The 24324-nt window shown below is 39.8% G+C and overlaps 1 protein-coding gene across 1 annotated transcript; it reads left to right on the forward strand.

Moving 5' to 3' along the window:
* The first annotated feature begins 16162 nt into the window (after positions 1–16162).
* slc14a2 (solute carrier family 14 member 2) lies at positions 16163–20630 on the forward strand. Its single transcript, XM_073465508.1, has 10 exons — positions 16163–16186; positions 17206–17277; positions 17399–17567; positions 18114–18303; positions 18598–18726; positions 18933–19125; positions 19432–19579; positions 19776–19910; positions 20069–20118; positions 20211–20630. Exons 1-10 carry the CDS (start codon positions 16163–16165, stop codon positions 20628–20630), a joined length of 1530 nt encoding a protein of 509 aa, XP_073321609.1.
* Positions 20631–24324: the final 3694 nt, after the last annotated feature.

Here is a 24324-nt window from a genome sequence, read left to right on the forward strand (position 1 = left end):
CTGTGGCCACCCTGGATGAAAAACCCACAAATCCAACAGAGACACACAAAATACTTGTAATTCATATGGTGAGAAATGTACAGCAACCTCCTTCAGTAGTTTATTCAGTGCTGAGTGCACATACAAGAGACGAAAAACAGAACTTACCTCATTAATGTAAACTGACAGCAGATGTATTGGAATTATTACTGTATACACACGCAATGATGTGAATGTTGGAAGAGAGAAATGAATTTAAGTGTGTGTGTGAGTGAGTGTGTCAGTGTGTTGGTGTGTGTGTGATTATGTGCAATAAAAAGCGAGAAAGAAAAATGAGATTAACTATATACTAGGTTTTTTCAACATATGCCCCATCACGCCTCTTAAAGTAGTTTCAACTGTTATTTGTACAAAGTCGAGGCTAGAGTTTCCTTCCTTTTGTGGTGGAGTAAGTAAATCTTAAAACACACACACACACATCATGCAAGAACTTTATAATCTTGTGGTTTTTCATGACCATGAAACGAACACTTTGCTCTCTGCAAAACATTCAATTCTCTCTTTTCTTTGTTTCTTTACCACACTTAATCTGTGGCAGTTTATGTGTTTATGTTTCAGCATGTGTGTGTTTGCGTCTTTGTGTGTGTATGTGCTCAATGCAGATGAGTAAATCTGTGAATAAATAAAGACACTGTGGCTAATAAACTCCCCTTTAGTTGAAGCTAAAATCTCTGTCCAGCCTTCTCTGAGTCACCCAGCAGCCTGGGCTGTTGGCTCTGGCAGGCCATCTGATCCGGCCTCACTGGGCTAAAGATATTTGGGTGTAGTGAGCACTAATGTTATTGCTGAGCTCTGGGTAGTGCTGGGCTGAGATGTATTTGGGTTGGCTGGCTGAGGGATGAAGCCTGTTTGCCTACCGGGGCCGAAGACTCTGCAGGGGGCCTGCCTAATCTGCTGCACCATCCGACAGCTTAATTAGTGTTTCACTGCTGCACTCACATACAGTGTGCGCACACACACATTTTCGCTTTTCCACACATTACACATACACACAGGGGCATAGCTTGTTAGTCTAATAAAGAGCCATTAGAAGGTTAAATGTGGGTCTCATTAAAGATTAGTCATTTACTAGCATGCATAATAAGACTCTCTTGTGTGATTCTGATAACTGCTCATATTGCTGCGAGAGTGAAGACCACAGTCAACTCATGCAATGTTAATTTAGCATGCCATAGCCTGGGATTTGGCCTGTCTCCTGCTGAGGGCATAAACACTGAGAGAAAAGGATACAGTCACATCCAGTCAGTATCTGAGGGCTTAAATGTCATTACACGATGGTGTCTTTATGTTGTGGGTGTGCTCTACACACTGTAAATTAATAGATAAATTGGTGGAGATGATTTTGACGAGCAGTGATCCAAGGGGCTTACAGAGGAAGAGTCTTGAGAAGGATAAGCTGTGTGAAGAAGGGTCTAGATTAGCTTGAATGGATTTCGAAGCCCTCTTGGAAGTGCGGACTAAAGGCTGTATTGAAATGTCAGAGATAATAATTTTACTTCTCTCGTTTCTGAAGATCCCGTCCTAATGCCCCTACCATCTGTTTGAGAGCAGAGCAGTGGACATCCATCAGTGCAAGAAAGGGAGAAGGAGAAATTTGGCATGCACACAAAGATACATTTGCTGGCTCTTTCCAGCCCTCATCAGACTCTATCTGATCCAAACAGTGTTCTTGTCTTTACTTGGACTCCAATTACATTATTCTCCTGGTCACGGCCACATAAAAAACAGATGAGCATGAGCAATAAAGAAGAAAATCAGTTTTCAAAAAGGAATTAAAATATTGGAGCTGCCAATGTTTTGACTTAGTGAATAAAGCCTCCGGGCAACTAGGGTTGGAGGGAGAGAGAGCAAGAAGCTGTGAGAATGTCAAACAGCAGACGGCTTTACTGACTCAAGACATGGATTAGCCATCTGAAGCCTTGTTTTAGGAGTTACAGTATTACTGAACAGCCCATGACTAGCCTACAGTGTAATACAAAGTGGTAGCTGCATATCAATTAGACAGATTCTCTTCAGAGATAGACATTAAGGCCGAAAATGAGCTGTTAAACCGGCCGACAAATTCACTTCCCCATCACTGTCCTGATAAATATTTCAGACAAGCTCAGCAACATCGTCGTGAAAGAAAGTTATATTTAATGATTTCTGCTCTTGAATGTTTGTCAGGTTTTGGAAGTAATTTGTTGGAACATCTGTGACAGTGAATTTGCATTTGGAAATGCTCAGAAACATAAGACAAAAAACTCCTTTAACTGGAAATGCCAAAATCCATTCCTATGAGGCATAATGAGAACTGACTGATGATGTTTGGATTCATTAAATATGCAATGATTAAATGTTAGTTTCTTTTATTTGGCCTGCCAGAATGTTAATTTAACACTGTCATAACTTTTTTGTGCTTTGTGAATGTGTTTTTGACAAATGAGGGCAAATTTTCGTTTTTTCTCTTCGTTATCATAATTCATTTTGATGGTTAATTTGTTGACAGTCTTTGCAAGTTGTAAAATTGTTAACATGGATGTTAATCTGTCGCTCTCCCCTGCTACACAGCCTGGATTTGTCCCTGAGTTATTTATCATGTTTCCACTATTTAATGTTTATGATAGCTCGGGTGATGACTGTGGTTATGTTGTGCTGTGTGTGAGCAATTTGTTTTGAGTGACACTCTGTCGCTTCCCTCGCAGGGAAACTTGCTAATTTACCATCTCTCAAACAGATGCTACATTATGCCGCCAACATTCACATGCACACAAACATACATCACCCACAAACCCGTTCACATCTGCCCATATGTGCTCACATCAGTTGTCAGTGAATTTTTGTCAAAGAGTCGGCGTCTCCAGCTGAGTTTCAACTCCCCAGTTCACAGTAGAATCTTTATGAAAGCACCTAACAAGCTGCAAGTTGTTTATCAGCACATATAGGTCACTGTTTCCTGTCTGTATCCTGTTGTTATTGCAGTAAGTGAATTATGGAATAGATGTAAAATATCATTTACTTTGTAACACAGCATCTCAGTGTGCTCCGAAGTCTTCTGCTTTCCATGGTAGCTGCTGTAGTTCCTCAAAGGGCTCTACTGCAGAGGTAATAATAATGGTAACACTTTACAATAAGGTACACAAAATGTGAGTAGTTACTAAAAAAGCGGGCAAGAAATTAATCAGGAACGACTTGATAGTTAATGAATCATTGATGCATGAGTAATTCCTGAATAACTGTGAATCGAGGACTATATAGTAGATAATGACAAGTTATAAGTGAGCACACTGTGAGATACTACATTAATGAATCGCTAGGTAATGATTAGTTCATAAATATCTGTGAATCAACATACTGACCACTTTCTTCATGAGTTGTTCCTGATTAATTATCAACCACCCGCGGATTGGCATGAACTAGTGATGACTCATCAATTACTAATAACTGAATCATTCATCACTGTTTTTTGAACCTTCAAGTAAAGTGAGACATAATACTGAGTAGTCGCCCAATAGAATCATTAAATACCAACTACTTAATCATTAGTTACTCTTTTTGTGCCCCTTCAATTAAAGTGAAACATAATACTGACTAGACACTCAATAGATTCATTAAATACTAACAACTTAAACATTAGTTGCTCTTTTTGTCTACGTTCAAGTGCAGTAATACTGAGTAGTTACCAAGTAGAATCGTTAAAGACTAATTACTTAATCAGTAGTTACTATATTTGTGCACCCTCAAGTAAATTGAAACATCACACTGAGTAGTTACCCAATAGACACATTAATTAGTGAATCATTAGTTACTCTTTTTGGGAACCTTATTGTAAAGTGTTACCCTAATAAGATCTGGCCCAAGAATCCTACGGCTAGTATGGACAAACACACATTTATATTTAGGTTATACATTCTCGGCCACCAGAACGGGAAGAAAGTATTAGAAACAGGTCATTATTTCAATCACATAAGGAATTTTTCACGTTCAACAACTGAGCATGTCACAGTTGCTAACATATATTGTCAGAAACTACCAAGATCTTATGTTTATGGTGCACTACTGACTTGAAGTGTGTGCGTGTGTGTGTGTCATGAAGAGTTGGTTTGGCTGAGTGCCATGCAGCTGGAAGCCATCATCGAACCAATTACTTTCTGTCTTTTGCTCTCCTTCGCTCTCCCGCTTTCTTCCCTCCTCTCTCTGTCGTTCTCTTCATCTCTCTCTTCTGCTCCAATTTTCTGTCTGTCTGATTTTAATTCTGCAGGCCTGTCTCTTTGTGAGCCAAGACCTAACTTCACAGTTAACCCCTGAATTTTGCCGTCACTCACATCTTCCTTGCACCGACTTATACAACTCTGCACCATTAGTCATGCTGCCACTACCCTTCCCTGACTACCTCCAGTCCAGTCCTTTTGGGAACTATTTCACTCTCATCATCATCCTCTTAACAATGTCGATCTTTCGTTCTTGACTTCTTCTCATCTTGCTTAGCAACTCGGGTTATTGATTCAGATGTGAAATGTTTGTAAGCCTGCATGTCCTGCCAACACAGGGTATGGTCCAATTTACAGTAACTTGTTTGAGCTGCAACTCATGTCGTGAGTGAAGGGCGGCAAGAGTGTAAACACTGATTACAGATCTTGTACTGAATGAATGTGTCACCAGAGAGAGAGAGAGAGAGAGGGAGAGAGAGAGAGAGAGAGAGAGAGAGAGAGAGAGAGAGGCAGTGAAGGATGGAGGAAGTGGGAGAGTTAACAGTGTAAACAAATGAGGAGTGTTATGAGGATAAAGAACTGCTGCGAACAAGTAAGCCTTTGTCTTCACACATACCTGCTCTCTCTCGCCTCCCTTGCTGTCTAAGGCCTAGTCCACACGTACACAGATATTTTTAAAAACCTGTATTTTAAAAAAAATTTCCTCCTCCAGTTTAAAAGAAATTCCCGTCCACACCAACGGTATGAAAACGCAAACGCAGGCTGTCAAGCGCACGCCAAAGCAACAGGTGGAATGTATACCTCTACTGTAAGGCTACGTTGGCTAATCAGAAGCTTGCCAAACAAAGAAGACAAGCCAAAAAACCCTGGTTTTCCTGTCTACACATAAACACCGAAAACGGTGTTTCTGAATATCTTCAACCTGGCAGGAGCTTTCCAAAAGCTCAGTTGTCAGTGACCTGAAACGCCGTTTACATGTGTACAGAAGGCCAAAACACATAAAATGGGTACATTTTCACACACACACATACAGCATATTTGTTCCTCAAATGGCCACTTGAGGCTGGCACCAAAAGTGAGTTGTTCCCCCTGGAGCCCCATGTTAAAATGCCCAACTTTACAGCAGTATATAAAAGTGTACACAGCTTGGCAAAAAACAGTTTTGGTTTCTAAAGCAAATTACCCCATTCATGACAACTGACCAGAGGGTGAATTTTATACAACTCACTTGTTTATATTATATTGATCAGGGGTGAACCGATTATTGGCCCCATTTAGCATTTTTCTGATTATCGGTAGCAATGATTTTTCTGTCTGATTGCTGATGAAATAAACCATTTTAAAAATGTATTACTTTGGCTCTGATGCAGCATCCTCTCACACAATGTCCCGCCCACAACAATATCTGATTGATAACACGTCACAATGAATAGCCTATAAACACTGAATAATCTGAAACTGCAAAGTAACTAGTAACTAAATATATCACATACATTTAGTGGAGAGGAAGTATAAAGTAGCAGTAAATGGAAATACTCAGGTAAAGTACCTGAAAATTGTACTTAAGAACAGTAATTGAGTACATGGTAATTAGGTTCATTCAATCGTTAGTTGTTCTAAATTTTGACACAAAGATTTTCAGTTTTACTGCAAATGAATATCGGTCCCAAAAATATTCTAAAATTCTAATATTCAACATTGGTGTCAGCCCTGAAAAAAAACATATGGGTTGACTCCTAATACTGAGGCTTAGTATAAGTAAGTATATTAAGTATAATTAAGGGTGTGGCAGCTTTGAATGATGGCTAACCGTTAGCTGTTTAGCTAGCTGTCAGCAGCTTCATTTGGCCTGCCTCAGCTCCACCATGCTCCCCCTATTTGACTATTTTTGGATCAGCTGGGAGTCAGGCACTGCCAAGATGCCTTAACAGCCAGAGCCACCACACTGAGCTTCACAATGGCTCGTCAGAAACCTATGGGTGACGTCAGGGAGACAACATCCATGTTTTATACAGTCTATGTGAAGTATCTCTCAGGTAGGGTAGAGCATTGCCTATTTCATAATCAGATAAAGGAACCACTCTTAGCAGGGCCTTATGTTCCTGTGAGGTGCTTTTTTTGTACCAGGCAGTGATAGAAATAAATCAGTATTTGAGGAGATATCCAGAATTCCCCCAGGAGTCTGAAGGTGAAACAGTCTATTTCTCACACTGAGTCAGTACGCAGAACCCAGGTCAGACCCTCTGTTATGTGAACACTAATGTAGTTGAAGCTGTCTCCTCGGAGGACCCATTGACAAACGTTGATAGGAGCGTAGTTCCTTCTCTGCTTGTTCCCAAAGTTCAGTATCATCTCCTAAGACTCACTGACTTTTAGGAAAGGGTTCCTATAATGAGACCAGCAGGTCAGGTCCTCTATTTCCTTCAGGTAGGCCTCTTTTCTGTGATCAGTCATGTGTGTACAGGAAGTACAATAAGGGGCTCAAAATGCAGCCCCGGAGTGCTCTGATGTTAAGGATGCACAGTATATACAGTATATATATATATATATTCTTCCTGAGAATGTTGTTTGACTTTGTTTGAAAAGAGGATACAGAATTTGTGTGTTGATTAACATTTAACTCGATGATACAGGTGTTGTACAGCATATAAAAACTGTTCTGTTTAAAATGTAAAACTTTTTTTTTTCAGCAGCAGACATCTATCTTCTCCAGTGTCAGTGTGTTTTAAGAATCTGACAACAAGACAGATCTTATGTTGGAGCTCCTAAGCAGGAAAAGGAGCCCAAATATTTGACCATTTTTGGCCGTTCATGTCTACTTTTACAAAGTGCAAAGATGCAGAGAATTTGCAGAGAGTGCTCTGACAAGGTTGTAATGACACACACATCCCACATTTTTAGCTTTTCATTCAAAAGAAGGAAATCATTTCACGCAAAATATGTTTTCAAATGAAACAATTCACATCTCAAGCTTTTCCTTCTAATCTTTAATCTAAACACAGACATCATCATCATGACGTGTACCGTTACGCCTCTTTTGGAGCCGCAGGGAAGGCTTGCTGTTTGAATTACAACTGGTTCGTCTTTACGCCGGAGCTACTTGGCTCTGTGTGAACAAACAACGGCGGAGAATTGTCAAACCGCCGCTGCGGCAATAATGCGACGTCTCTGTGTGAAAAGTGTCTCTGCAGTATTGTGACGTACCCGACCACACACAGCAGTTGTGCCACGACATACCAAGACACCGGGAAGTACAGTTCCATTTCCCTGAAGCAAGGTGAGAAGTTAAAACCAACAGAGGTCATAGGACCTCATCCACATATTGCGAACAATAGAGAGGCCTGTAAGGAAAACCAGAAGCCTTCTCAAACCAGCAGGATTTTTAGAACGAAGGAACTGAGCCAACGCCCAAAGGTCCGGCAAACTGTACTTCGAGGTAATGCCCGTCCCAAAACTCTAACCCGCTCCCTATTGGACAAAAGTTGCCGCAATCAATAAAACTCTGGCAAGATGACCATGACGTCACTCAAGGCTTAAGGAGAAGAAAGAACATTTTCTTCAGAAGGAGACGGCGAGGTCCAGTCCTTCAACCTGATCGATCCCGCTGTTTGCTTCAACTAACAAGAGGACAGCCAGCCATCACTGGCTGCTAGGACGCTGCAGCTGACCCCGCACTCGCATCCAAAACGAGTTTGGAGTTTGGAGTTGGACGGGACGGACGCTAGTCGCAACGAGCCACCCAAGTAAGAGGCTTTTGTTTATGCAGAGACAGATAGTTATAGCGTGCTGATTACGTTTTGTTGTGAAAGTACCGCCAACTCCTACCTATGGTATAACGCACTGTATGCTGATTATATGTGTTTACGCTCTCTAGGAGCTAATTTGCGCTGAGACACTCGGAGGATAGCCTGTGTAGTCTTGCTGCGGTGTGTGACCACAGTACGTCGTGTTTCTGTACGATCTGCGGATAGTAAATGGACCTCGGTTCGCTGGCCGACCTCTGGCTGAGAGAGAGACGACTGTTGTGCGTCTCACAGCTGTTGTGTTATTCTTTGATGTTTTTTAAGTGTTTGCTTACCTTCTCTCCCTCGTACTAACCCACATACACATATACACACCCATATACACATTTTCGGGGTGACGCACACACGTTATCTTATGAGCTACTTGTTGGAGACTAATGGTTAATGACCTTGCTATAACATAAGATACGTGTGTCTCATGGTATCTCCCTTTTATAACTTTAGATGCGGATGCCTCATGGTAGCACGGCTACCTTTCTGAAACAGTGTGTCACTGTTCCTCCCAATCCATCTTGTGTGTAGTCAAAGTGCACATCAAACCAACGGTGTTGTTACCATTGCCGTTGTTCAAATCTCGCGCGTTCGTTCAAGTGACCACCTTTGGTCGACGTATTCACGTCCGCCATTTTTTAACTCATTACCTTTTTAATTTTTGTCTGCACGTGACTTCCCCAGGTCAGGTCCGCCATTTTTGTAGTTTTCAACGGGACTCCCTGTCGGCCATATTCTCACACACACACACACACATACAGATCTCCATCCATATATATCTTTGCTTGCTTATGTTGTTTTGTAGAATTGCTAGTTGTAGTTGAGGGCAAGTTTGATAAACACTGTTGATTATAACTGAGCAGTTTTCTGTGATTATTTTGCACAATCTAATGTTATAATAACAGCTGGTTGAGACGGTCAGTGCTAGGATTTACGCCCTCTATTTCTCTAATTATTGATATTTCTGTAATGTTAACAGTTTTTGATAAACTTCAGGCCTTGAGACTAAAAGCACAACATTTGATTATTGATCCCTGATTCCAGGGTGGTGCTTCGGTGATTATTAATGAATAGTAATAACATACATTTCATATGATTAACATTACTAACTGTATTAATAGTCAATAATCAATTAATATTCCCCATTGATTTCAACATAGGAAACATTACATCCATAGGTGTGAATGTGACTGTACACTGTATGTAGACGTCTGTCCAGGAAGTTTCTAGTGAAAATGACAAAACTTTTACACCTCTGACCATGAAGTTAAACCTCTGTCAGTTCCTAACAGTAACAGCACTTATTATTATCAGTGTCAGGTTATCTGAATGCTCATTAAATGTTTAAATAATCGGAAAATGTGCTAGAAACTAAACTAAAAAAACTAAAAAATTTAGAGGATCATTTTTTTAGTTTCTGTCCGCTAGCTCAAAGTCTCGACGCAACCTTTTTTCCAGACAGAAACTTGCAAATGAAAGTGACAGCACATTAGCAGAAGACTAAGAAAAAAAATCAGACATCCAGGATGCAAAGAATGCTTCGCTGTGCTGAAAGAGGCCACTCATTCTGAAAAAGGGGCAAATAGTAACAAGTAACATGCTCATACACACACACACACACACACAGATGGAGATGTGGCCGGGCGTCAGGCCAGATCCTCCAAGAGAAGGAAACTCACATTCTTGTGATGGGGAGTCATCAAGTATCAGGTTCCATAGACTCTGGCAGAGGCTGGAGAGCCCCCTCACCACCCACCACCCCGTTACACATACACACACACACACACACACACACACACACACACACACACACAGAAACAAACACATGCATAGGGGCATACTTTGTAGCCCCATCCTTTTTGTGTGTGTATGAGGGTGGGTTGGCTGCATGAAAACACTGAATTGCTGCCTTTTCTAATCTTGTCAGATCTGTTCCTGTAAAAGTAAGGGCAGAAGTTTCTGATCCTACACGCAGCTTGGTATGATTAGTTTTATTTTGCGAGAGTTTGTGTATAGTCCATGAAAAAAAATCTGTAGCAAAGAAGAACAGATCTAGATGAATTTGTTGGTTTGATCCAGTGTGAGGTCTACATCCCGACTTGTGACTAAAGGTGACCAGGCCTTTGCTGTTCAAGCCCCCAGACTGTAGACCACTCTTTCTCAAAATCAGACAGGCTATATCTTTAGTGTCATTTAAATCTCATCTTAACCTGATGAGAAAGAAAAAAATCTAAATTCTCAGAAAATTACTTGCCCAAAATGAATAAAGTATATCTCTGCACTCACACTTCTGCAGGGATGTAAGCATCAGGATAGATCTCTTACTGGGTCCAAAGACATTGGAACACAGCATGAATAAAATATTTAATTTCTGCCTAACAAAATTTTGCATTTTAATAGTGACCCTGGTGTTTTTGTGTTGTTTGATCATCCTGTTGTTTGTATTGTTGTTTAGTTTTACCTATATTTTTTTTTCTGCAAGCACTTTGTAACCCATATTCAGAAAAGTGTGGTAACAATTTCTCATAACCATAAATGATTAATGGTAAAATTATAGCTAATTAAACTAGTTATTCATTTTACAATAAAATGCTTCATAAACAATTTATCAACTATTTACAAAGTGTTTTAAACATCAGTTGCAAATTCTCATAAACAACACTTTATAGATGGTTTGTAAAGCATTTTATTGTTTGTTAACTGTGAAATAACTATTGAATAAAGTTTTATTCACCATTCATTTACCATTTATTTATTATGGTTATTGTAATGTGTTACCAAATGATCATGGAGGCGAGAAGGGGAATGAAGGCCTATGTGTAAATTCTTTTATTTCCACTAGATGTCCCTGTCAACCTTCTATTCCTCAGACCAGTGACACTCAGGTTTAGATTAGATAGACTGTACTTATCCCACAGCGGGGAAATTCACTTGTTACAACAGCTCAAGATGCAACAAGTACAGGAAAAAGAGTCAGACAAATACACATAAAGTTAAATAGAAAATAGAAAAAATAAGATATTTACAAAAAACAAAGTGAGTGGAAAGTTATTGTTCAGGTAGTGCTTGAGTTAAACAGTCTGATGGCTGTGGGGATGAATGATCTGCGGTAGCGCTCCTTCTTACACAGTGGGTGTAAGAGTCTGCTGCTGAAAGAGCTGCTCAAGGCTTCCACAGTCTGGTGCAGGGGGTGAGAGGTGTTGTCCATGATTGACGTCACCTTGGCGGACATCCTCCTCTCACCCACCACCTCTATGGAGTCCAGCGGACAGTCCAGGACAGAGCTGGCCCTCCTGACCAGTTTGTTCAGTCTCTTTCTGTCCCTGTCCGTGCTGCTACCTCCCCAGCAGACCACTGCATAAAGGAGCGCTGATGCCACCACAGTGTCATAAAATGTTCGTAGTAATGTCCTCTAGACCCCAAAGTACCTCAGTCTCCTCAGCAGATGGAGGCGACTTTGGTCCTTTATGTACAGGGCATCTGTGTTATCAGTCCAGTCCAGTTTATTGTTTAGGTGAACACCCAGATATTTGTATTTTGCCACCATCTCTATGTCCAAACCCTGGATGTTCACTGGCGTGATCTGTGGTGTCTTCCTCTGGAAGTTGATCACCATCTCCTTTGTTTTACTGGTGTTTATATGCAGGTGGCTGTATCATCGGAGAACTTTTGGAGGTTACAGTTCACAGTGTTGTGTGTGAAGAGAGAGCACCGTACCCTGAGGGGCCCCCGTACTGCATACTACCACATCTGAGACACAGTTCTTGAGTCTCACACAGGTTGCTGTTACCAGATCACTGCACTGATTTTTTCAAAATGTCTGTGTATATTTTAAATTTTGCATTTAACATGCTTTTTTTCATAAATTATATTTTGTTTTTTTCAGAATTAAGTGTTTCTGATCACAATATTTGCATGAAAATAATACTTGTATGCAAATTCTGATGTGTACATTTTTCCAGTCAGTGACTCTCCATCACAGCAGCTTGTGTCTGGAGGGTAACTGCACAGACAGGTTGAATCTCTGCTGTGGAGAACATGATGAACTGCCATGAGATAAGCCAAGCTGTTACATAAATCTTAAAGAAGAAAACGACACAGTGATATTTTTCAAGACGTTAGTGTCACTGCATTTTTATGTTTTGATATTTGTATTTAAACACCCGTTGAGACAAATGCATGCATGAAGTAATATAAGTATTACTGGTGTGTGACTGGTGTGAATTTGCATGTTAAAAACAACAAAAATATTTGATGAAATCATTTGCAACCACACAGTGAAAGACAGATCTATTAAAAAAAAGAGGGCAGGTCTGTTGACATATACCCAAATGGACCAACATGTGAAACTACAATATCTGTTTTTTAAAAGGGAAATATCTAGTTACAAATGTTAAACCACTATTTAGTGTTATGTAACCATTCGCGTCATCATTATGCAAGTTGATGCTGATTATGATAAGGTGGCTATGGCGCATGAAGACATTGTTAAGGCATCTTCCCAAGAAGGAAAAGAAGAAAAATAACCATCTGCCTTACTCTGACACATTTATAGTAGTGTTTATTTAGCTGTACTGCCCATATTACCATTTTTTATTTTTTATTTTTTTGTTTGATTGCTAACATGCATTGGTTAAAACTGAAGTTTCATTGTCAAACCTCTTCAAACTCTGTCGAAGGCTATGTGGACCAAACTGAATAATTTTTAATTGCTTTCTGGGGTGGAAACTAATTACAGCTACTTACTACTACAACTAACAAAGCTGTTTTCAAAACTGTTCACATTCAAAACAGAATGATAGCAAGTATAGTGGCAATAAAATGACATATACAGAAAATCTTTATCTTAAAGTTTTTATCATACAATGAAATAATAATAATTCCAAACAAAGCTGATTTCAATTTCAGCAGCAAATGCATGTAGTAGAGATTTCAAGATAAAAAGTTCTTCACTTATATAATGCTTGTTGTTAGTGTTTTTTGAGGTCAGTGTGTTATGAGTTGCAGTGCATGCCTCTGTGGTCGAACAAGCTTATTTAGAGACATGTATGAAGTGTTTTGGTGGTTTGAGTGAGTTTTGGAGGTGAGATGAACTTTTCGGCCATGATGCATGTTGGTAATACAGACTGTACAGAGAGGTGGCTTCAGTATTGACTGATGCTTGTTAGCAGTTGAAAAAGAAAACCTGTAGGTAGACCAATATATCATAAAAAACAGGGTATTTTGACTACTTCATCAATGCATTGGGAATTAAATCACTATATAAACTATTACTTAACTCAAAAAGGAAGAAACAGTGTATTGTCTGGGTGTAATAAAATCTTACTATCTCGTCTGATAAATCATAAGATGAAACTTAATCAGCTTCTTACCATAACGTCCTGAAAGGTTTTGGTGGTTATGTCATACCTGTTTGTTCTTCATTCCTCTTTCAGTCTTACATAATTGTTAAAAATCTCTTTCTGGCCATCACCATCTTTTTCTAGCTGCTCCCTTTCCTCCTTCAGTGATGACTAGATGTCTGCAGCAGCAATCAATGCTGCTCATCAGCTCTGTAACTACACTGTAATTTTTTTTAACGACTAAATAAATGTTGAAGGAACAAACACACTCGCACTATCCATCTATAAGTGTGTGTGTGTGTGTGACTGCTATCTCTGATAATGTGACATGGATATCATAAGATGACAGTGGTGGAATGTAACATATCAATTTGTTTTAAAGGGATAAGTTCACCCAAAATTTCAGTAATTCTCTACTCACCCATATGCAGAGGGAAAGTTGGGTGAAGTTTTGTAGTTCTGGAGCATCACAGCAAAACAGGGTCGGAGCATTTTTCTAAACAACTGAAGTAGATGGGGAGACCTAAGTTACTGTTATTATTGCTCGCTGTGTATGTATGGGGGTGGGGGGGTTTGTTTATATTGTTCTCATTGTGAAGAACTTTCTGTTACTTTTCTATATGAAAAGTGCTATACAAATAAAGTTTGATTGATTGATTGATTGACACTTTTTTTTGCTATGACAAGTCAAAATGTCTACTGTAAAAGAGGAATGTTTCCCTACATTTATACAGAAAAAAATCCCCATTTAGACTTATTCATTTATTCAATAAATACAATTGTAATGTTCATCTTTAACAAAGAATAAAGTTTATAAGGAACCAATTACCATAGTTTGAAAAATACTTTCGCTGTGATTAACAGTGACCCGATGGAATTTGCTCTCAAAATGTAGGTGTTACAGGTCATAAATTCACAAGACCTGCTTTTCCGCCAGTCAACCTTACATGCTCACAAAAGCAGTAAGACGGTAGGAATTAAGTGTATGACAAGAATGACACCTGCACAGCAGCACCTGCTCACAATTTTAGGCCACAGTGATGTTGGGAGAGGACAGCCTTACAGAAAAAAAACACATGGCCACATGTGAATACCTGTAAAACATGTGAAAACATATTAAAATCAGGTGTGAAATATGCTGAACACATGCTTTGCACAAGTGAAACATGTACTTTGCACATTGTGAGCTTCTTCTTCCGTTACAAGAAAGAGCCAATTTGTGACACTGTCTAACAGCAGCTAAACTTCGTAAACCACCTCGGTATTGGATTCCCTGTCGTCAAACTGGTCACAGTTGGTCTCCAAGTTTGAGCTTGATCCTGACACCGGCAGTGTTCACTTGGAGCCTGGTACAGCCCGGTGGCCGTTGGAAGTGGTTACTTTAGCAACGGTTATAGCCATCTTTTCATCAGGAAACTCCATTAATCACTGAGGGTTCAGGCAGACTATCTGGAGGATGTTAGAGGGAAAACTAGAAAACACACACACATATCAAAATATGACCGAGTTTCACCTAAATCAGTGAATAAAGTTATACATTTGTGTTTTTGTACACTAATCAGTGAGGCCTGGGGATTTCTGGTGGGTTTTAGTGTAATCTCATCGGTTACACATGGGTATTTTTATGGGTTTCACAGAGGGATTTACATGGGTTTTGTAATGTATTCCCATAGGTTTCACGTATAATTCAATAGTTTTCACATGTAATCCTAAAGGTTATATGGATATTTACAGGGCTTCACGTATTATACCATGAAAATGTCCCAAAACTATATTTCCAATGTGCAAAGTACATGTTTCACTTATGCAAAGCATGTGTTCAGCATATTTCACACCTGATTTTAACATGTTTTCACATGTTTTACAGGTATTCACATGTAGCCATGTGTTTTTGCATGTTTTTTTTCTGTAAGGCTGTCCTCTCCCAACATCACTGTGGTCTAAAATTGTGAGCTGGGTGCTGCTGTGCAGGTGTCATTCTTGTCATACACTTAATTTCTACCGTCTAAATGCTTTTGTGAGCATGTAAGGTTGACTGGCGGAAAAGCAGGTCTTTCTGTAAATCACAGCGAAAGTATTTGAAGTATTTTTCAAACTATGGTAATTGGTTTCTTATAAACTTTATTCTTTGATGAAAGATGAACATTACAATTGTATTTATTGAATAAATGAATAAGTCTAAATGGGGATTTTTTTCTGTATAAATGTAGGGAAACATTCCTCTTTTACAGTAGACAATTTGACTTGTAATAGCAAAAAAAAAGTGTCAATCAATCAATCAATCAAACTTTATTTGTATAGCACTTTTCATACAGAAAAGTAACAGAAAGTTCTTCACAATGAGACCAATATAAACAAAACCCCCCACCCCCATACATACACAGCGAGCAATAAAAACAGTAATTTAGGTGTCGCAAGGGGACCACTAATAATAGTGAGGTCCAAGCTGGGACATTCACCCCATGGTCTGGCAGTAACACTGATCTATGTGGAGTGCACAATCTCTCAAGTGACAGACTGTTGGAGAGGGAGCAGCTGCTGATCAGGTCTTGCCTTTTCATTTTAATGTTTTCAGTGCAGGAGAAAGGAAATTGTTTCTGGGTCCGTGTCTGGAGAGACTTGGGTGTGGTGAATATTATCACCGCTGTCTGCCTGTGATTGTTGTTGAGATTGAGCAGAGAGAGAGAAGAGGAGGGATTTTCTCTGGTCTGGTGCTATAAAAGCCTTCAGTGGATATCTCTGTTGTACAGCTCTAGAAAAGCTGGCAACTATACAACCTGGACTTATTTAGGGACATATGCCTGGATTACACAGCACAAAGGTAGGAGCACTTGTAACTTTAAGAGTCGCTGAAGTGTGTAGGACAGTAGAACGTGATTAAACTTTAATTAATGTGTTTAATCAAATGAGCTAAGATTGAAAAAAGATTATACTGCAGGTGTAAGGTTAGGTTATGTATGTAATTCTGAGAGCATTGATTGCAATGGATGATATATTCAAATTCAATTAACCGAAATCATTGGCCATAGTGGAGCAATGTACATCAATCAGCCACAACATTAAAACCACCTGCTATACATTCTGCAAGTTCCTCTTGTGCCGCCAGAACATCTCTGATCCATCAAGGCATGGACACCGCACCTATGGGCGTCCCCTGTGGAATCTGGCATTGGGACAATTGCAGTGGATCCTTTGGGTCCTGTGGGTTGGGGGGGTAGGGTTTCCATCGATTGGACTTATTCCACTAGTCCCACAGATGCTCTACCAGATTGGGACCTGGGCAATTTGGAGGCCGGGTCAACACCTTGGGCTCTTTTCACATTCCTGAGCAGGTTAAAACGTGTGCCAGGGCACATTGTCTTGATAGGGGGGCCTCTGCGATCAGGGAGTACTGTCGCCATGACGGGATGTACTTGGTCCGCAACGCGGTTTGGATGGGTGGTGTGTGTCACGTGGCATCCACATGAATGCCAGAACCCAAGGTTTCCCAGCAGAACATTGCATTGTAATGACATGATCAACTAACTAACTTCATCTGTTAGTGGTGTTTATGTTGTGGCTGATCGGTGTAATGTTATAATGATTATAATTCAATGTGTGCCAGGTTTTGGTTGAATGTCCTCTGTAATAAAGCCACAATTAAATTATATTTTATATCAAAAATATTTTTTCTCAAGACATCTCAAGATTTATTTCACATTGGTTTTTCATACAAGTTCATACAATGATTATACAGTAAAATATGCAGTAAACAGAAATATATGTATTTTGCATTACTTATAATACATATGGATAAACTTAATGTGCTCCTAAGTGACATTTCTTCATCTGTTCTCGCAGGATATTCAAAAGAATATCAACTGTTCCACTCCTGCTGCACTATCAACCACCTCTCCTGCCACCACCCTCCTTGTAAGTCAGTGTTCATAGTTTAGACATACATTAAAGTGAAAGTCTATTTGTGTTTTTACATGCCTCAAACATCCCTTGAAACTAAATTCTCTGATTCATTTCTCAATAATGGTGGTCAAAGGAGCTCCAGCCCCTGATGGCACACCCTAACTTGCCGTCTGAGCATGACAACTCCCAGGAGGACAGGGAGCAGCCAGCTCCCACAACCCTTCAGAGGACCAGGGCCCACTTCCTCAAGGGAGTCTCCTACTTCTCTGGAGACATGAAGGCTTTCGGAAAATGGATGGAAAGTAAGTCAACATGAATTGTTTACACTGAGAAAATTCTGTCTTGACACACAAAAGCATGTATAGATTTGAGTACTGTTTGTATGATCAATTACTCCACCCCAAATTCAATTATGCAATTATTTGAACAACTAAGGTAAACGACATGCAACTACTGAATGTACTGTATGACATCTATTGTATGTATGATGTATGTACTACTGACAAACTCATGAACCTGTAAGGGCACCTGTAAGTTAAGCCAGGCTATACATCCAGAATGACATGCCCTGTGAAGATATATGGTAATTTGTTCCAGTAGAAAAGCTTATGATCCTTGTCCATACAGGACATGGCTTCTGTGGCCTTGCATAATCACATTGTGACGTAGACGTCCCAGGCTTCACTTCACACTGTGTAGTTTAAAATAATACAAAGAATGTTCAGTATTGAGTTTGGTCTTGCTCATGGAAAGACTGCAACTTGCATAAAATTCAATATAAAGGCATATGAAGCAGTTTTGTCAAAAATATTGATGATTTCTGTCTGTTCTCTCTTTCCATCCTCCAGAGCAGTTTTTCTTACTGCAGTTGCTGGACTGGGTTTTGCGTGGTGCTGCTCAGGTGATGTTTGTCAACAACCCTCTGAGTGGACTCATCATTTTTGGAGGCCTCATCCTGCAAAACTACTGGTGGGCTCTCAACGGCTTTGTGGGCACACTCTTTGCTACCATTTCTGCCCTCATTCTGCAACAGAGCAGGTTTGAACACTCAACACAAAACTAATGCTACACATAATAATAAATTAAATGTAGTAAGATGTGACTTTATATAGAAAGAGTTGTCCGGATGCTTACTGACACTGCACGTATCAAACTTATTTTTAGACTCTATTTATCACAACACCAGGTGGTTGCATAACTGCTGAGTATGCTTTGATGAAATAGCTTGATGATACTCATTTCAGCAGTAGACAGGCACATTGTTATGTTAGATGGTTTTACACTGTGTTGTACACCAGGAAATATTTATTCATTTAAATGACTTTTCCTTAGGGGTGCAATTGCAGCAGGGCTGTATGGTTACAATGGCATCCTGGTGGGTCTGCTGATGGCTGTGTTCTCCAAAGCAGGAGACTGGTACTGGTGGCTTCTGCTACCCAACATCTTCATGTCCATGATGTGGTAAGCAAATTGATGGACTAATGGCTAAATGATAAGGTAGATTCAAATCAGAAGAAATTAGAGGTAGGTGTGAGAAAGCGGATAAATTAACCAAACCAAGACACATAAAATGTAAAAACTGACCAGTTTACTGCAGTATAAACATATAAATGTTGTTAAATGGGGATTAAATCTAATACTGATGATGTTGTATCCTTGTCTTTCAGCCCGATTGTGTCCAGTGCCCTGGCATCAATTAACAGCCGCTGGGATCTGCCAGTGTTCACCCTGCCATTCAACATCCTGGTGTGTCTCCACATGGTCGCCACCGGCCACTACAACCACCACTTTCCCCAAGTCCTCATTCAGCCTCGCTCAGAGCTGCCCAACATCACCTGGGCTGAAATCGATGTAGCCAAGGTCAGTGACAGGCCAGGATCTCTTTTGACATACCTCTCTGAGGGCTGATACTGCATGTTTTGATTCTGTGCACTGTGACACACCAGTGTCTGTTATTTGCACATGACCTGCTCTGTGACATAAGTCTTTAGAGTTACTCTAGCCAATATATGTCTGTTCAGCAAATGGGAATAACAAAGATGTCAACCACTCAAAATTTCTACTCATGAGCAAGAGGTCATACATGAGTGGAAAAAACCTGCAGGTGTAAACTACTCTGGTATGCATCTTCAACTATGTTTGACCTCCCTGTGTTTACCTCCCAAGCTGTTCATGTCAGTGCCTGTGGGAATTGGCCAGGTCTACGGCTGTGACAATCCTTGGACAGGAGGAATCTTCATCATCTCCCTCTTCATCTCCTCCCCTATCACCTGTGCTCATGCTGTGCTGGGATCTGCTGTGGGCATGGTTTCCGGTGAGATGACAAGTCACTACCTTGGCAGGCAGGGCACACAATAACAGATAACTAATGTAAAAGTAATTCTGCCTCACCTCAATAAACAGTACAACTTGCAAACTTACAACGTGCAAAACAACCAAGACTTCAATAACAAAATCTCACTTAAACTGAATGGCAAATTTTTTAATGGCTGTGATTTATCTTTTTGAAGGTTTGGCTCTGGCAGCTCCTTTCGGAGACATTTACTTTGGCCTCTGGGGATACAACTGCGTGTTAGCCTGCATTGCCATTGGAGGGATGTTTTACGCACTCACCTGGCAGGTGCACCTGCTTGCCATCACATGTGGTGAGCAGACACCAAGAAGATAAAAATCTGAGAGAGCATCTGTTTCAGACATGATGATAACATCATATGTAATCATGTGCAACACTGGAAGAGAACAACCAGTTACTTGTAATCTATTATAGCATTTACACAAATGTCATCTCTCTTCTCCTCTGCAGCTTTTTTCTGTGCGTACCTCGGCTCTGCCATTGCCAATATCATGTCCACCGTAAGTAGACATTTTCATTTACGTCTATTTATATATTGGCTCATAATTAACACAAGTTACTAACTGCAGCTTGATGTATTTTTCATCTACAGTTTGGTCTGCCTGCCTGCACCTGGCCTTTCTGTCTCTCTGCTCTCACTTTCCTCCTCTTAACCACGGGAACCAACAGGATTTTCAAGCTGCCGCTGGCCAAAGTCACTTACCCTGAGAAGAACCTGGGCTTCTTCTGGAAGATGAAGAAGCAGGAGAAAATGGAGAAGGCTGAGAAAGAGAGGAAAGAGAAGGAGGAGCAGCAGAAAGCCACAGAAGAGGAAATTATACTGAATGAGAAGGAGAAACTGAGGCTAGAGCTCGAAAGAATGGAAAAGGGGATAGTAGACAGTGAAGAATCAGAGGGTAAAAATGATGAGACACTTGTCAAAGACCATACACAAGAGGTAGAACCACTGGACACTGCAGGAGAAAACAAACGCAATCATGTAACTGAGGTAACTCCTGCTGATTATGTTTAATGTAGAGAGAGAGAGAGAGAGAGAGAGAGAGAGAGAGAGAGAAATGCAATAGACGAATGGCAATTAAAATGAATGACCAAATACAAATGAGTAAATGTTTATATTCTTTGAGACTACTTGTTTCACCTTCAAATTAAAAACTTACGGCAGTTCTTTCTGAGTCCAGTTGATGTTTTAACTGGATGATTTGTTGGTGACACATTGCACACTGTACAACTTTGTTATGATATGAAATGTATATATTTTTTAATAAATCATTTTCTAATCATCACTCTAGTCCATGGTGTATACATATATATATATATATATATATATATATTAACTGTATGATATGATAAAACAGCTGCATGTAGAGGAACAATTCAGAGCTTGTCTCGTGCTAAGAAAACTGACTGGCTCCGAAATAGGTTAGTAATCGTGACGTTCAAAATGCACACGAGCATGTTCCACTGATACTGTTCACCGGCAATAAATCTCTCTGGTCCAGTGATTCTGGTTAGATTGCTCCAATGTTACATTCCAGTGCTTAATGAAGCGTGTGGTTGATGGTTTGGATGCTTGTACAGTCAGAAGATGTTATCTAAAGTCATCCGACGGCCCAGCATGTTTGTTAGTCCATACGTGACTGAAAGCCACAGTCACATACCTAGGTTTGGTGGATGGACAAGGCAAAGTGATTAATAAACATTATTAAATTCATTAAACTGTCACCATTACAAATGGTAAAATGGTAAACAGACTTGCATTTCTATAGCGCCTTTCCAGTCTACTGACCGCTCAAAGTGCTTTACAACACTGGTCACATTCACCCATTCACACACACATTCATACACTGATGGCAGAGGCTGCCATGCAAGGTGCCAACTGCTCATCAGGAGCAATTTGGGGTTCAGTATCTTGCTCAAGGACACTTCAACATGCAGCTGGAGGGAGCCAGGGATTCGTACCAGCAACCTTCCAATTACTAGACGACCCGCTCTACCTCCTGAGTTACAGCTGCTCCCAAATCAAATAAAGTTAAAAAAATACAGACTCAACTTGTTTTTTTCGTCCCATTTTTCGTTAGTTGATGTGAAATATTTCAGACTTTTTCTGTGTACACAAAAAGCTTGTTTTAAACACAAATTTGTTAAAATTTGTGTTTAAAACAAGCTTTTTGTGTACACAGAAAAAGTGAGCACTTCTTCTTTGCCAAGATAATCCAATGCTGATTAAACAGTGTGAGTATTGCACAGGTGTGCTGGGACGGTCTAAATAAAAGGCCACTCATAAATGTGCAGTTTTATCACACAACACAATGCCACAGATGTCACAGTTATTGAGGGGTGTGAGGCCAGCTAGATAATTGCCAAATTCTGGAAAACCTTACTGAATGTGGCTCATGGCGGTGGAATGAAGACTTAATTTACCCAAGGTTCCTGAGGTGAGATTGGCTAATAGTCTGGTGTACTTGACACAAGTACTTTTCTGTTTCTTTATATTAGCATTTAAAAGTAACACAAGACAATCATGCTCAAGGGCATAAAGTTTAGAGGTTAAAAACAAAAGTTAAATGTTTTTCTGAGACAGGATGTATGACTTGTTCATGCACCAGCGAGCAGGTGGAGCCAGGACATGATTCCAGGAAACTTTCTCCACCTGAACCATTATATCACTCTTTATTCCAACCCTCCACTGACTGCTTTTGGGTTAAAGTTTTGCTTCTTGCTCCTACACATTAACACTTAGAGTATCCACACCCAATCATTAACTATAACACTGATTAACATTTAATCCTATTACAGATTTTGCTTGCACAGGTGGGCAACTACAGCATAAATACACAGGTGCAAGCAGGGCAGCATGGGAACGTATCATTTCAGTGAACTCATACAAACCTGCTCTGATTCCACACATCAAGAACTTAACAATCAACACTGGTCATTTAATCTTTTAACTCTTTTTGAAGGGTTAAGAAATGTAGGTGGTATTCATGAATCCTTTCTTATTACCATAACATAAACTCAAAAGCACACAGTGATCAAGCTGCAAAGTAGGCTGCAGTTACTGGAAATAGAACAGGTATTTGACAGCAGGAGGTTTTCTTCAGTGAAAATATGTAACCTTAACCTTCTTAGAAGCTCACCTTGTTTGTCAACCCATGTGTGTCAGCATGTGAGATTCACAATGAAGATATATTTTAAAGATCAGATAATCACGTGCCGCACAACGACCTAGAAAATTCCAGCAACTTCCAGCAACTGAAAAGTATTCCATCTCTGACTGAGAGGAGCTGACAGAAGTATCAATTTAATGAGCGGTGGGTGAGTTTATCAGGATTGCAAAACAAACACGATGTGAACTGACAGTGTCTATGTATAGTTTTCAGCTGAATGTGTATGATCATGATCACATGATTTATAGTATCGTCGCACGTTTTTGACCTCTTGCATCACCTATTGCCTCAGACCTCTTTAGAACTCACAGATTATAATGGAGAGAGTTAATTTGTGGTAGCCTGTTTTAGTATTTACATAAAGATTTATTTTAAAGCAGGATCCAGATGCCAGCTCAGCAGAGTCAAAGCCCCATAGCTTTATCATGATATTGCACTTTTTCAACAAATCATTCAAAAGGTCATGTAAGGTTTCAAAGGAAAATCCTCTTCAAAGGAAAACAACATGCAGTACGGCCACCTTTCATGGTATGTCTGGACCTTAGTTTAATCAGCATTTTTCTGTACAATCATCTTGCACATTGAAATCTTAACCTGTGCCAGCTGGAGATGTACATGCGGGCTGTGTTCCTATCAAAACATCTCTGTTGTATGCAGGATATCAGAAAATCTGAGACCTTATCAGACTACCTGTAGAAGGGCTGCTTTTGTAAAAGTGGTGCGACAGTCAGAAAGATTTTAACTTGGCTGACATACATTGGAATGGATCCATCATCTCATGATGAGATGGCACACTGTCAAATGACCTAAATAGCATCTTTAACATAGCATAGTTCTTTACAGATAATCCAATCATAAAGCTTCATAAAGGTCTGTATCACAAGAGTCATGGCTGCACCTCCAGCAACTCTGCAGTCACAGTCTTCAGAGCACTGACACTTACACGCCAGTTTACACTAAAACAAACACATTTCCATTCCATGTCATTCCATGTACCCTCATTTAAAGACTTCCTCCACAATTCTTTGTGTATCAGTGATCAAATGTCACGTGACGTTTCATCTCACTGACAAATGTTCACCCTGATGCCCACAGATTTATGCTAACATTATGACACCCCACCGGACATGCAAACATGGGAATTGTGGTTAATGTTTGAACAATCCTATTTTTAAAAACTTCCTATGAATAACTATATGAGAGCTCAACCCTTCTATACGTAATTTATATAATGTTTTCTTTCAAGATCAAGCTCAGCAACCAAAAGTGAGGGGTTCGTACCTTTATAAAGTTCTGAACTTCTGAAGAAAACAAAGATTTAATATACTTAAGGCACTAAATTAAAGAGAAATGGTTATGTGTTGGATTGTATGGATCTAATCTGATTTGATAATAATTGGTAAAAGATGTAATATGGAGAAAAGATAAAGAAAGCTGGAAAGTCAAGAAAGTGCAATTCTCATTTTCATTCATACAAATGTATAATACATTTCACAGAAATTATCCATGAGAAAAAATGTTATTCCTCCATGTTGATGA

This window comes from Pagrus major, chromosome 5, assembly GCF_040436345.1.
Source record: "Pagrus major chromosome 5, Pma_NU_1.0".
In the NCBI taxonomy this organism is placed as follows: Eukaryota; Metazoa; Chordata; class Actinopteri; order Spariformes; family Sparidae; genus Pagrus; species Pagrus major.